The sequence below is a fragment of the Eupeodes corollae genome, chromosome 3, assembly GCF_945859685.1.
Source record: "Eupeodes corollae chromosome 3, idEupCoro1.1, whole genome shotgun sequence".
NCBI lineage: Eukaryota > Metazoa > Arthropoda > Insecta > Diptera > Syrphidae > Eupeodes > Eupeodes corollae.
The window spans coordinates 55,573,320-55,587,416 of record NC_079149.1 but is presented as its reverse complement, the minus strand read 5'-3'; the positions used below and the strand labels follow the sequence as shown (position 1 = coordinate 55,587,416).

The following is a 14,097-nucleotide window of genomic DNA, read 5'->3' as shown; positions in this document are numbered from 1 at the left end:
CTCGAAATCGAGAAGTAAAGGTCATTAAACTGTTAATGTTCATCATTTTGAAGTGAATTTTAACAACTTGAGTGAGATGTTGTACCGTTTATCAATTTATTTCAAGTTCTCAAAAGTTACAAAACTCTTATTGAAGAACCCTTCACATGCGTATAAACAGGCATGTCCTTATCATCAGTTGTTCTGCCTATTTAAAAACGAACTTAAAATAAATGCTCCAGCGGCAATACCAAGACACCATGGAAGATAAGAGTCTACGGCTTGGGCTGCTTCTGTTGCAACATCCCAAAAACTTCTTTGAATTTCTACTTCAAGCTTTCGTGATATTTGTTCTTGCTCTTTCCGGGTTACTGCAAAATTAAAAATAAAATATACATACATGTATTTTATTGGAAATATACAAATTCGAGTATATGGGAACTTACAGAAAAGATTTTTAATATTTTGCAAATCTTCTGGAGACGAACGTTTGGACATAATTTTCCTCGCATTTCTGACATGATGGTACATACAATTGATTTGATGATGAGACGCTTTAAGTTCTAAGAGGTTTACATTCTCGTCCCAAAAAAATGGTATCTTTCGATTTTCTAATGCTCTTTCAAGAACTTCAAACATCTGTTTTGAAAAAAAGATTTTTATTTATAAACTTAGTTTAAGATCTTTGCCAAAAGAAGCAAATATTAAGAACTCGACTTATTTTATTTAGTATCATTAAAAACATATATCTAGATAAATGTACGCGTTGAATGTACATACCTCTTCCATGATTGAGTGATTAGAATTATTCCAGTATGTTTGTTCAACTGTGTTGTTATGCCACAGAAACAAAGTTTTAATGAAATAACTTTTAAGGTTAACCAAAGCCGGATTCATGTCTCGAAATTTCTTCATCATACGCAGCGCATTCTTAAACTGATTTCTCCCAATTAAAAGTCGCCTTTCAGATTGTGTATATGAACATCGGAATGATGGATTGCAAGGTCCTCCAATAGGCTTCGGAATAGCTTCCCATTTATCATCATAATCAATAAGATAACTTCTTGGAGATATTGATTGGAGTTTATCAAACCTAAATCCAGGAACAAAATCAATGGATATTTCACATTTGCTGCTGTAAACTTTAATAGTGTGTGCTGGTCCTTGTTTATTGTAAACCAACTTAATTTGCTTCATTTCATGAATCATTTTATATTTAATTTTATTCAAGTATTTCGTTAAAATTCCCTCAAACCAACTCTGGAATTTATCTTGTAATAAATAACCATTGCAGTTCGTAATTAATTTTAAGAATTTTAACATTGTGCTTCCTTTTTCAACTAGATCAATTACATTTGTCAAGTCTATATAAACATTCCCTAGCTGTACAGTATCTTCAATTAGATCAATAGATTCGTGAAATGGAAAACGGAGCCTCACTACGAGATCAAACTCATCTGGTTGAGTGATTTTCAAGTTATCTGCATAACTTCCTGTAAAAAAAAAGCAAAAACAAAAATAAAAGCTGTTTCAGTAGACTTTTTAAAGATTAATAAACATTAAGATAATAATAATAGTGTTTGTTGTAATTTACTGATTTTTTACTTCATATGAGGTAGAGCAGGAAGATGCATAGTACAAAAATTTGTAATAATTTGTTTATTTCTGGTTGAAACGAAATTAATGTCTAGGCAGTTTTCTCATAACTTTTATTTATCAATTAAACAGTAATTTTATTATTCTGTAAATCAGAATCGATATCGATGTCATTTTGTTCTCAGAATATGAAAAACCAAAACAAAAAATCAGTTTACAAAATCTTAGATTTAAAACAAAGCTGCTTAAATCAATTGAAAACAAGGAGAGTTTCAAAATGTCAGGTTTTAAGAATTGTAATGGTATAACTTAAACCAATAATACCTGTTTCGCATAAATTGTTTTTTTTTTTTTTTTTTTTTTTTTAATAAAATTATAGATAGATATTTAAGATATAAAATTACATTTTCGATAAGCAGTCATTGCACAGTGTACATATATGAAAATTTGAATTTATTTTTTACTAAAACATACAATTTTGAATTTAACTGATATTTTTGGTCGAAAAATAGACCTCAAGGAAAAGAATGGAGAAAAAACCTTCACATGTAGAGTAAGTTAATATATATGCATGTTTGTTTAAATCAATAATAAAATAAATAAGAATAAACAAACATATACAAAAAATAAAATATTTTGTTTATTTTAATGATTAAATGTGATGAAGTAATTAATTAAATAAATAGATACATTAATTAATAAATACGAAATAGTTGGAAAGCATCAACAACAATTAGCGGAAGATTTAAACTGATGCGAGGTAAATATTAAGACGCGTTGCGTCGACCAAGTTGAAATAATATGAATTAAATTAAAATTTTGGAAAAACTCGAAAGTTCAAAGTCGAACCCTCTTTAAGACCTGTTTTGCATTATAACTAGTTTTAAAGAAAGTCGCTTTGTTGAAAGAATTACCGGCTGCCATTATTGTTCATTAATCGGTTGTAATTTTCATTGGAAATGTATGTCATCAACAAACTTTCCTGATTGCAATTATTCATTAACAGCCGAATTAATAAAAAACGGTTTCCTAGTCCACCTTTATTAAATGAGTTTCTAAACGAATAAAACCAAAATATTCGTAGAATAGTAAAGTGACGTTAAACAGAAGTCCCTTAACAAAATCTTCTATAATAAATAAGATTCCCGTTTGGTAACTTGAAATTTCGACCAAGTTCCGCAGACTTGGTTTTTTTGTATGGGTTTGGACAGAAAATTGTATTGATGTAAACACATTTAGGAATTTAATAAAGCAGTCAATTGGGCCAATGAAGCTAGGAAAAACACGTACATTTTTTCAAATTGTTGGATGGTTGATAACTGTTCCGAAATTGATTGGAGCATATTTTTAAACTGCCTTGCTTTGGATACACAAGCAGAAATTATACTTAATGCAGACTGACTAAAGCCGTGCATATCATCTTAATCGTATTGAACTTTTTTTATTTTATTAATTTCAGATTATGATAATACAAAGTCGTTAAATCGTAACCCATTACGACCCCAGTATCTGATCGAAGCCATAACTTGCAAACTGACAAAAATATGTCCAACTTTTTTGTCCCCATTTAGGTAATCTTCAACAACAAACTTAAAAATGTATTTTATGAAAAGTTTTGGGTTGAAATCGGCTAAGGTGATTGCAGATGATCGAATTTGATCCACGTAAGGTGATGTCAAATTGATACCTAAAAAGCTATCACAAAAATATTTTTATTCCGAAACCCAGACGCTTACACAAACCCTGATTATATTTTTTAGTAAAACAAATACAACTTCTTTAATTTATTTTGGCACAAAAAATATTTTCCTCATTGCTTTTAAAGCTTTTTGTTTTTTTTTTCTTTAAATTTTGTTTTCATTTTTGTATTCGAAAAATGTTTAACTTACTTTTTATGTGAGCGAGAATGATGTATTTTTAAACTTACACTTACCGCATAAACTTAAATCTGCAAAAATTAATTTGAAAATTTCGTTCTCTTTAAGACCTTTTATTATATTGATTCTGACGAAATCATATATTCTAGTGTAATCTTCTCTGTTTTTGTCAATATTGATGGCCTTACTTATTGAATGGTAAAACTCGTCCATCTGCAATAAAATCATGAATATAAGGTAAAATTTGTTTAGGTTATTTATAGAAACTAAAAATATATAAATATGCAAAAACAATGAAACTATTATAATTGTTATTATGTTTCAATTTACTTCGAAATATATATTATGAACACAGTTATTTTGAAATTAGCTAAAAAAGATTTGTATGAATATACACTTCGTGTCACATGGATAGGGATAAGCTTTATTCGTTTTTTATTTGCCAATAAGGGTCTTACCAAGGAGGAATTAGGCCAAATTCGAGCTAACCGGACCTCGTCAGACCATCCGTTTTATAGCCAGCAAAATTAGAAGAAGTTCAAATGTTGTATACAACTACCTTAAAGACCCAAAAAGAAATGGAAAAAACTACAAATGAAGAGTCATCATTTCAGGAAAGGCAGACGATAGTGACAGCTGCTTCAAGGCTTTTTATTAGTGAAATCAAGGCAGAAGCAGGAATAAATGCTAGTCTATCGACTGTTGCTTGGAGGCAGACCATATTCGACACCAACAAATGAAGAAGAAACCTACCGTCGTCTTTTCCAATGATAAACAAAATATTTGGACGGACCTGATGGGTATAGCTGCTATTTTCATGATTTAAGAAAGAAAGAAATCTATCTTGAAAAACGGCACAGTAAATGAGGCGTTATAACGGTATGGGGAATAATTACCTATTACAGGACAGTGGAGTTGGATTTTCGAAGCTTCAAAATGGTGGCAATCATTTAAAAATCGATTCTGAAACGAGTATTTCCGCAATTTTCTGAATTATTTGGTGGACAACGATGGACTTTACAGGAAGATAATGCACCAATTCATACCGCACGGACAATAAAAACGTGGATTCAGGGGCAAAATGTGCACCTATTACCATGGCCACCATATTCTTATGACCTGAACATCATGGTAAACTTGTGAGGATGGCTTTCAAGAAAAGTCTACAAAGAAAGACGGCAATACCAAAAAACCGAAGAGATTATTGAAGCCATAAAACGGCTCTGGGCCCAAATTTTGCTCAAATATCTGACAGCACGCTATGAATCCGTACACCACATGTTACTTGAAGTAATTCAGAAATCAGAAGGTACCAGCCATTGCTTAAAAAAAATGTACATAATTCATTCAATGAAACCAGTATTTATCTAAAAAATAAATTTTGTTGTTACTTTCTTTACTTTAAAGGGTCCTTCATGTAAATTAGATTTTGTCCCTATTCATGTGACACAAAAAAACAGGTACTTTTTATGACCTTCTTTTGAAAAACCGTCATAAAACTTGTATTTATCAACTTAATCTAAAAATGTCTGCTACATAGTTCATTCTACATATGGTTTTTAAGACATAGTTGTGACACGATTACACGAAGTGTATGTGGCTTATTTTTGTTTTTGATGAAAAATTGTAACAAATAACTATTTAGTATTGAAATATAATTTTTTGCTATTGAAAATCTCAAGTGCTTAATACATAATTTGCTATTTAAATGACAGCCCTGCTCTGATGCAAGAGAGTAATAATATGAAACCAGGTCTTGCTCTCTTAAAACTGTCAACTGTCATAATAAAGTACTAGTACCAGTGATGTTAAAATATGTATTTTTATGTGTTGATTGAATACTGAAAACTGCAAAATGTGTACCGACTTTTTTATAGTAAGAATTAAAAAGAATTGCCATTACATTAGATACATGAGCCATGATGCATATAAGTAATATCACATTATCATTTACAGGGATATATTAGGCGCTTGCCCTATTCTTAGCATGCTATTAGTTATATGAAAGTGGATTTACTTGTATTTGCATTTGCATAAATCATAATTCAGAAAACAAAAGGGAGATAGATACTTTTTCACAGTATAATGTTGCCGCTATGAATAATATAAAAATAATAAAAAAATACAAAAAAACCTAAGCAAACATTTATAATATCGTCAGAAAATATTTTGAGGACAGCAAAAATTATTGTCTTAAAGGAAAAAAGTGGCCATTTATTTGGTACACAGTATTTTCCATTAACTTAAAACAATAGATAGAAGGTACTTATAGATTTATAAAATAAAAACCGATTTAAAATCGGGGAACTAGGTATATCACAGATGTAAGAAAATTTTACGATTGGTTGCATGATTCTCACAAGCAAATTTAAGTTAAATTCTTAGAAAAAAATGTAACAAAACGTACAAAATGTAACATAACAATAAAGAAGATATGTAAAGCTTTTGTTACACTCGTTATACTATGGCAATACTGATGCAGACGAAGATACTATAATAAAGATGAGCATGTTAGTTTTTACTATCAAAAACATAGCTATAAATTCAAAACCTATGTGTGTGCATTATAATACCGATGAAGATATGAATTTAAATTCAAATTTTTGCAATCCAAGATGGTTACCAATGATTTATATTCTCATATAAAGTGTTTAATATAATCTTGACTATAATCTGGTCCAAATAAATTATCTTGGGATCGATATGACGAAAATAACAATCCAAATTTTAAATTTTGATGAAAGTTGTTGTTTTTAATTCTATAAAATTTAATTTAATAAAATTATAAGTAATTATATAAAAAAACTGAACACTGAAAGCGTATAAATTTTAATGGAATACTGGTACCGGCCGGTTGTAGGATTACCTTTTCTTTTGTCAAACTAATTCATATCGGATTAGGGATAAAAACAGCACTTCACTTCTCTGCCTATGCCACCTACAGTTTTTATTCACGGGTACTGCCTCTTGCGAGGAATTGACAAATTCTCCAAGAGTAATTCTTGTCAAAGTGCTTCCTCAATCTAGCCGGTCGGATTCAGCTAAAAACTGTAGGTGTCCTCTATCCCTGACAACAGTATTCGCCCACAGGAATGGTTGAGAGTAGTAAGTCACTAGGCCCTGGTTCTAATTTAATTATTTAACAAAATCTATTTATTTAACACAAATCAATATTTTTTTATTAAAGATTTAGATTTCTTACATTGAAATTTCAGCTTACAACTTGTAATACATGTGGTTTTTAAAATATGTCCCTTTAACCTTTAAACTCAAAATATCTCTTAATTATAGATTAACTATGATTTTGCAAAGTAATTATAATTTTATTAAATTTAAATCTTACTTGGTTTCGGGAAATTCTCATTAGTTATGAGTATTTTTTGACTTTACATGAAGTTTTGAGCAAATTTAATATTTTCATAGTTTTGAAAAATGCATTTTTGGGTTAATTTTTAGAGCTTGTTTAGTTGCTCTAGTTTTAAAAATACCCGGCTTACTGGTTTACATTTGTTACAAGAAAAAAACTTACTTTAAACCTGTTTTGCCTTTTTCTGTTGAAAGCAGTTTTAGTAGAAATTAAGCGTTTTTTTCAGATTTGTGTAAGAGCTTAAATTTTAAAACTTAAGAAGATTTTCTAAATATTATATAAAACGAAAGAAAATTTTCAAATTAATACTTACAAGGGAAATGGATTTGAAAAACTAGCAAATTTAGGTGGACTCATAGTTTTTTTCGAATTTTAAAAAGTAATACCACAAAATCCGGGATTTCAATTAAGGCCATAGGAAAACTTGAATTTTATGCCAATTCAAAACATCAATCATGCCATGTAATAATATTTTTGTCGTACAAACTAAAAAGTGAAATAAATAAATAAAAAGGCGATTTAGATGACTTACTTAGTTATGCTAACGATTTTAAGCTATTGACAACACATATGCTAGATCTCTTAAACAATTTCAATTCTTTCAAAAATCATTAAACGTTAATATAAAATCGTTCATAAACATGTTTATAAATATCATAACTTCTAATACGAATTACGTCTTTAATACCTGCTATTTATATAATAACGAAAATAATACTAATTTACATCACTGATCATTAGTACTTTATATTGTTTTCAGTTTTAAGAGAATTCTCTTAAATTCAGCTTTCGTTCATTTGTTTGACGTTTATTCTGACAAGCGAAAGCGACTTCAAAAGAATTTATTATTTTCTAAATTATTTTAGACAAACATTCACAAGCAACAAATGATTTTTAGACAATTGTAATTCAAACCTTTGATGATAAATACAAGTATAGAAGGTATTAGACAAACTTGAATATTAACTAAACAAATAAGTTTCTCTTTGAACTCAAAGTAGCAATGTTTCAAAGGGAACTCGATGCCAGCAAATACAAAATGAAAACGAATTACGCAGAGTAGGTTAAAATTATTATTCATTTTTAACTTATTATTCATACCTTTCATGAATGATTAAAGGCTACTCCACTGATAAAAATAAATAATTTGTAAAATAAATTGTATGAATCCAAAATTAGTTCGAAATTATTAAGTAAACTACATGCACTAATGCCTGTAACCCCTCCTGTTTGAATGTTTAAAGTCAACTAAACAAAAATAGGTACATACAAAAGTAATTATAAAAATTTATTTTATACAGTGAAATGTGAACCAGGGATGAAAAAAAAATGTTTTTGAGCATTGTATCGACATCAAAAAGAAAACTATGTATATCAAAATGTACTTTTCGATTTTTTGGGGTTAACTAAGAAACTAAATTTTTGAAATAAAATAAAATAAAAATAACATTTGTAGAAAAGTTTTTAGATAAATACACAGTGGCTTAACTTTCCATTACTGCAGTACAAATTTCGACACGCGGTTTTTTTGTATTTGATAGATATTCGCAAATAAATAATAATTATAGCAATTTTATAGCGAGAAAAAAATTATATCTATTTTAAAATAATTTTTAAAGTTTAATTTCTCATATAAAAAACACGCAAAAATGGTTAATGTTGAAATTTATTTCCGATGTTTTGTTCAGTGTTGCCATACTTGATTTGTGCTTTGCATATACCGAAATTCGGATCCATCAACAATCCTATACTGAGCCAATTAGGGGTTGCAAGAGGCACCATGACCCCTTATATACCACAATGATAGTACGTCGCCGCGCGCCGCCGCCGCGCCACCGCGCCGCCACGGCCGCGGCCGTACTATCAATTCAAAAAAACTTGTTTTAAGCTCCAAAAACAATATACAAAAAAGTAGGGTAAAGTCCGAAAAAGAAAATATTTGTTTGTATGGCCTCACGGACCACGGTGTTTCCTTGCTTTAATATTTAAAACATGTTCTATTGAGATAAGACCCACCTAACTTTAAAAAAAAAAGAAAACAGAAGTTAATTCTGGCTGCGGTAATGGAAAGTCGTCCCAAAAATAATATTATAAAGTAATAATACAAAAATAAATCTGTAAATTACAGGTGTTTATAAAAAAAAGTGATGAAATACATACTTATTACTTATACGCTTATTTTGAGATTCGTTTTCAATCGATAGTTGGTCAAATTCGAGAAGATCCTATTTTAAGATTCAAAAGTTTGCCGTAATCAATAAATTCATTTAATTTTGAGAACTAAGTAGATTTTCACTTTTGAATGATACGAGTTAATTGTTATTGTTGTGTCTTAAGCCTAGTACATACTTCCTCGTGAAGTGAACGTTCGCCAGTGGAGAAAGTGAACTTTTGACATTGCTCACTGGTACAGACTTGTGAGTACACGTTGTCAAAGCTTCACCAACAGTTCACGTACATTTTGCACGTGAATTGCCCGTGAACGAAAACTCTCCACTTTGTTCTCCACTCAGCTTCACGAGCAAGTTCACGGGTGAACTAAAAACTGAAATTTGTATGGGTTCACGAGATGGTTCACAAGTATGTACTAGGCTTTATACATATTTCCTGGTGCATAGCTTAAGAAACATACAAGTTTTAAAAATGTGTGTAGGATAATTAAACAAAAAAAAGTTATATTGTCGATTTATTTTTTAATTTTATAAAATGCACAAACACATTCCAAATGCCCAAATGGAGAATAGGAAGTTGTTGGAGGATAATCTGGAATTTGCTGAAGGTTTTACTGCAAACCGAATACATGCTGATCGGTTTTGGATATCAATAGCTATAGGCCTCCATCTAAAGACGGTAGTACATGGAAAAAGGCTTGTAAATAAAATAAGTGAATTTAAAGATAAGAAATGTGTGTGTTGTTCAAGGTCTGGTCTGGATTCAAAAACAAAACAAAAAAGAAGTTGGAAGAAAATGATACAAAAAGGAAGCAGTCTGTGTTTAATAATAACAATTTGATAGAACTCACAGAATTAATATGGACAAAGTTCCCCCCTGTATCTTGGTGAAATGTTTATCTATTTAAATGCCCGTTTGTTAAGGTGAAAGCTTCTTAAAAGTCTACAAAATAAAATCAATTTGTGTATTTACAATAGAAATTTTATTTTACATTAATATTATACATACTTACTCTAAATCGTCAAACTATAACGGATATGATTCATCCATTATCCTCCTCCTATAGACTCATTCTTCGCCATGTACATTGTACATACAAATGTATATGTAATGTTAAAAATTATTTAGTATTTCCAAAATATTCAAAATTGCACAGATTTAAAATTTAGAACCATTGTTGTTATTTTAAATTCAATGTCTTGAATTGATCACTTTTTTAACGTCACTTTATTTTTTTAATTAAGAAACTGTAAATGTTTGAAAAACTTTGACTTGAGAAAGAGATTCTTCAAAAAAACAGTACGTGGTTACCTACATATAAAAATGTCAAATCATTTCAAACAGCTGATCTCCAAAATAAGGTCAATTTTTTTTCATTTCCTGCAATGAATTTCATTCATTCAAATTTCAACATAAATTCATAAAATCTAAAACCACCATCTATAAGACACTCATCATCCCGGTTCTCATTTATGGCGCTGAGGCCTGGACCCTGTCAAAGAAAGATGAGAGCGTCTTAGGATGCTTCGAGAGAAAAATTCTTCGGATGATTTTTGGTCCCGTACGCATAGATGGAGAATGGAGGAGAAGATATAACGACAAACTGTACGGGCTGCACGACACTGACCTAGTTAGCAGAATTAAAGTTCAACGGCTTAGATGGCTAGGTCAAGTAGAGCAGATGGACATCAACGCTCCAGCCCGGAAGGTCTTCGAATCTAATCCCGAGGGACGGCGCAGTAGAGGAAGACCGCGACTCAGGTGGCGCACCCAGGTGGGAGAGGACCTCAAACAACTTGGCGTGCGAAACTGGAGCCAGCTAGCTAGGGCCCGAGCTGGCTGGAGACGCATGTTGGTTGAGGCCCTGGTCCGCCCCGGACTGTAGCGCCACCTTAAGTAAGTAAGTAAGTCTGAACCTACAAATGTTAGATCATATATTATAGTCTTTGTTGTACATCTGTAATTACGAGTTAAAAAAAAAAACATTAAAAAAATGTTACAATAGAACCATATGAATAATCCTTAATTTCGATTGGCTATCCGATAGGCTAGGGGCGTTTTTCTTTTTTAGTTCAGAGCAGAGCTCGAACTGTCAAAAAAATAATTGTGTTTCTTTTTGAGCTCTGAGCGTTCAGAGCTTCAAATGCGTGTTTCTTTTTTAGTTCTGAACATGTTCAGAGCGCGCTCTGTGAGCTCAGAATAAAATAACAGAGTAAACGGAGTAAAATGCTGAGCACAAACAATTTGACATCTGAAAGCCGGGAAATAAAAAAAAATCATCATCAAAACAATAAAAATGGCGGAAGAGGCTGGTTGCTCTGGTGTAGAAGGTAAGATAATTTTGGAAAAACTAATTGCAAATAGCATTTTTATGAATCAAATTTATTTCAGGCGTCAAATGGACCAACGATATGACAGTTTTTCTGATTAATTTGATTAAGGAGAATTTTGAACGCCTTCAAACTAACATAAAAAAAACTGTATACCAAAAAATTGCCGAACGAATTAAGGAAGAATTCAATATAAAAATAACATTTGAGCAGGTCGACTCCAAATGGAAAGGCCTAAAGCGGCAGTATAAAAAAATAAAAGAAGAAAACGACACAACAGGAAACATGAGGAAGTATTGGGTGCATTTTGATTTAATGCACGACATACTTTTTCGAGTACCCGAAATCCATCCGCCGGCTGTAATTTGTTCGGAAGATTCTGACGTTCAAGTGGCAGAACACTTTGTAATAGAAGACCCAGAAACTTCCAGGACTAATTATAGCAACAGGAAGAGGAAGAATAATAAAGTCGAGGATATGATAGAAAAACGGCATCGAGAGAGGATGGAAGTCTCGAATAGGTTTTTAGACTTATTTGAAAAAATGATTGATAAAATGTAGCAGTTGTCCTTTTCTTATCCTTTTCTTAACATGTCATGAAGTATTTTATTTATTTTTTAATTTTTTTTAATGTAGCAGTTCCTTTTTCGTTATTTATGAAGTGTTTTTTTTTTCTTTTTCTAATGAAGCTCCAATGTGATAAACTTTTTAAATGAAGTTTACTTAAGTACAAAAATAAATAAAGTGATATTTTTCTTTGTATACAAATATAATTCTTGTTTTATTTTATCATATTATATAGATATCATATATTATGAAAAAAATACTTTTTTGTTATCATATAGCTTTAAAATAATGTATTCATCAAACTTTCTCTTTTTGTTTGAGCTGTTTGCATGTCGATAGAGTCCGCTTCACGGTCATTGTCAATATTTTCGTCGTCTTCAAGAATGATGAAGTTTTCTGCCGTATCGTTGTATGCTATACATATATTATGTAAAATACATGAGGCCATAATATATTTCACAATTGATATAGGCTTCAGTGAATTTATACTGAACAGTCTCCTCCACCTGCCTTTCAGCAATCCGAATGCGCGTTCAATTGAAACACGACATTTGGAATGAACCCTATTAAATATTTTGTGTTCATCCCTCAAACGCCCATTATCCTTGTATGGAGTTACCAGCCACTGCTTCAGAGGATACGCTGAATCTCCCAATAGATGCTGCTCTTCATGTATGTAGAATTGACCTTCAATAAATTTCATTTAATTAACTTAATATGTTGAAATAAATAAACTTAATTTAGTAAGACAACCTGAGTTGATTTTATCTATTATTTTTGATCTCCTCAATAAGAGCGCGTCATGAATTGAACCTGCTTCGCCAGTATAGCAGTACGTAAACTCCAGTCTGTGGTTGCAAACTCCTTGCAGTAGAACCGAATGGAATCCTTTCCGATTTATATAGGAGTTGGGGGATATAGTCGGTGCTCTAATTGCTATATGGCAACCATCTATGGATCCAATTACTCCTGGAAATATTTAATTTCAAAAATAAATAATTATATTAAATAATATTAAACAAATTGTGATTCTTACCTGGTAAACGGGTTTTCCGCAAATAATGCGCAGACGTTCTGGCAGCCTCATCTGAATTAGGCCATTTTATAAACCTCTTCGTCCTATTTAATTGAATGAGATTATCACAAATGCTGGTGATAATTCGGAATACGTTTGCAATGCAAACGCCGAATCTATCTGCAATCGATCTATAATCATACCTTTAGTTAAAAGTATATTGTAATAATACATTAATACAAACCTCATGCATTCGGGATTGCCTAAGTACCATAAAGTTATCATAATTTTTTTTTCAATATCGGTAGATTCCCTACCAGGTCCATAATTATGTTGTTCCATAGCAAGAAGTTCTTGGCACAACATATCAAATACATTCGGATTCACTCGAAAATGTTGTTTGAAAGTCTTGTCAGAGAATCTCGGCACCACTTCTTCGGCATACTTCTCATTTTTTATAATTCGCCTTGAATTAATTTCCACAGTATTGTATTCATCTTCTTCATCTTCATCATCAAAAAACAAACTAAATGCTTCCCTTAAAATAATAGCTTTATCCATTTTTGTTGAACAATAAACGAGTTTTATTTTTCTGGATTAACAAATATTTACGTTTGATAGTCTGACATTGACATTTGACATTTCAAATCATGACAGTTTAGTGCTCAAGTTGTTTCATAATTAAATCAGAGAGCTCTGAACATACTCTGCTCAGAACTCTACTCTACTCTACTCTGTTCGCTCAGAGTATGCTCAGAGCTCAGCTCTGAACTAAAAAAGAAAAACGCCCCTAGGCTTAGATACTTTAGTATCTGCTGTGGATAGGTAACATTGCACATTTGTCAACACATAGGTGAAAAAACCGGACAGAATAAAAAGATCGAAAACAAAACATTCAACTAAATGTCGCAACATTTAAACCAACCCAGTATGGTAAGGGTTTAACAATTTTCTAGTCATGTATTTAGAAATTTACTAAGAGACACCAAAATGTTAAACCTTTCTTTTTGTTTTGCTTACTAGTAAATATCTAATTAACTTTAATTAAAAAACAGCATCCAAACATATCTAAAAAGTGACAGTTCGTAACAATTAACAAAGCAACTACTATTAAATAGTATAAGAATAATTTTACAGATGTCATACGAATTAAGCAAATTGCTAAAAGTTAAAGTAGCCTATTGTGACTTTTTT

At 31.1% G+C, this 14,097-nt stretch overlaps 3 protein-coding genes across 4 annotated transcripts; 1 reads left to right on the top strand and 2 right to left on the bottom strand.

Moving 5' to 3' along the window:
- Nucleotides 1–72: 72 nt before the first annotated feature.
- Nucleotides 73–8,059, bottom strand: LOC129949833 (cyclic GMP-AMP synthase-like receptor). Its single transcript, XM_056061498.1, has 5 exons — nucleotides 7,921–8,059; nucleotides 3,509–3,665; nucleotides 760–1,472; nucleotides 426–618; nucleotides 73–350 (listed from the first exon to the last, which is right to left on the bottom strand). Exons 2-5 carry the CDS (start codon nucleotides 3,663–3,665, stop codon nucleotides 175–177), a joined length of 1,239 nt encoding a protein of 412 aa, XP_055917473.1. The 5' UTR covers nucleotides 7,921–8,059; the 3' UTR covers nucleotides 73–174.
- A 2,981-nt stretch (nucleotides 8,060–11,040) lies between these two features.
- On the top strand, nucleotides 11,041–13,696 carry LOC129951514 (uncharacterized). Of its 2 annotated transcripts, XR_008782192.1 has the most exons (3): nucleotides 11,041–11,321; nucleotides 11,383–11,534; nucleotides 13,561–13,696. XR_008782192.1 is itself a non-coding variant. In XM_056063709.1 (2 exons), exons 1-2 carry the CDS (start codon nucleotides 11,288–11,290, stop codon nucleotides 11,880–11,882), a joined length of 534 nt encoding a protein of 177 aa, XP_055919684.1. In that variant the 5' UTR covers nucleotides 11,041–11,287; the 3' UTR covers nucleotides 11,883–11,950. The 2 variants fall into 2 exon arrangements, 1 of the variants encoding a protein (XP_055919684.1); XM_056063709.1 differs by lacking the exon at nucleotides 13,561–13,696 and having other exon boundaries at nucleotides 11,383–11,950.
- LOC129951513 (putative nuclease HARBI1) lies at nucleotides 12,084–13,566 on the bottom strand. The gene is made up of 4 exons (XM_056063708.1): nucleotides 13,148–13,566; nucleotides 12,925–13,094; nucleotides 12,642–12,857; nucleotides 12,084–12,575 (listed from the first exon to the last, which is right to left on the bottom strand). Exons 1-4 carry the CDS (start codon nucleotides 13,462–13,464, stop codon nucleotides 12,169–12,171), a joined length of 1,110 nt encoding a protein of 369 aa, XP_055919683.1. The 5' UTR covers nucleotides 13,465–13,566; the 3' UTR covers nucleotides 12,084–12,168.
- Nucleotides 13,697–14,097: the final 401 nt, after the last annotated feature.

Bases quoted from the DNA above. Each gene is read 5' to 3' on its own strand.
- LOC129949833 (XM_056061498.1), bottom strand. From the start codon at position 3,665: ATGGACGAGTTTTACCATTCAATAAGTAAGGCCATCAATATTGACAAA. The intron at 1,473-3,508 runs GTAAGTGTAAGT...TTTTTTTTACAG, and splicing joins TGCAGATTTAAGTTTATGCG to GAAGTTATGCAGATAACTTG. The intron at 619-759 runs GTATGTACATTC...TTTTCAAAACAG, and splicing joins ATCACTCAATCATGGAAGAG to ATGTTTGAAGTTCTTGAAAG.
- LOC129951514 (XM_056063709.1), top strand. From the start codon at position 11,288: ATGGCGGAAGAGGCTGGTTGCTCTGGTGTAGAAG. The intron at 11,322-11,382 runs GTAAGATAATTT...AATTTATTTCAG, and splicing joins TGGTTGCTCTGGTGTAGAAG to GCGTCAAATGGACCAACGAT.
- LOC129951513 (XM_056063708.1), bottom strand. From the start codon at position 13,464: ATGGATAAAGCTATTATTTTAAGGGAAGCATTTAGTTTGTTTTTTGAT. The intron at 12,858-12,924 runs GTAAGAATCACA...AAATATTTCCAG, and splicing joins GCGGAAAACCCGTTTACCAG to GAGTAATTGGATCCATAGAT. The intron at 12,576-12,641 runs GTTGTCTTACTA...AATTTATTGAAG, and splicing joins AATAGATAAAATCAACTCAG to GTCAATTCTACATACATGAA.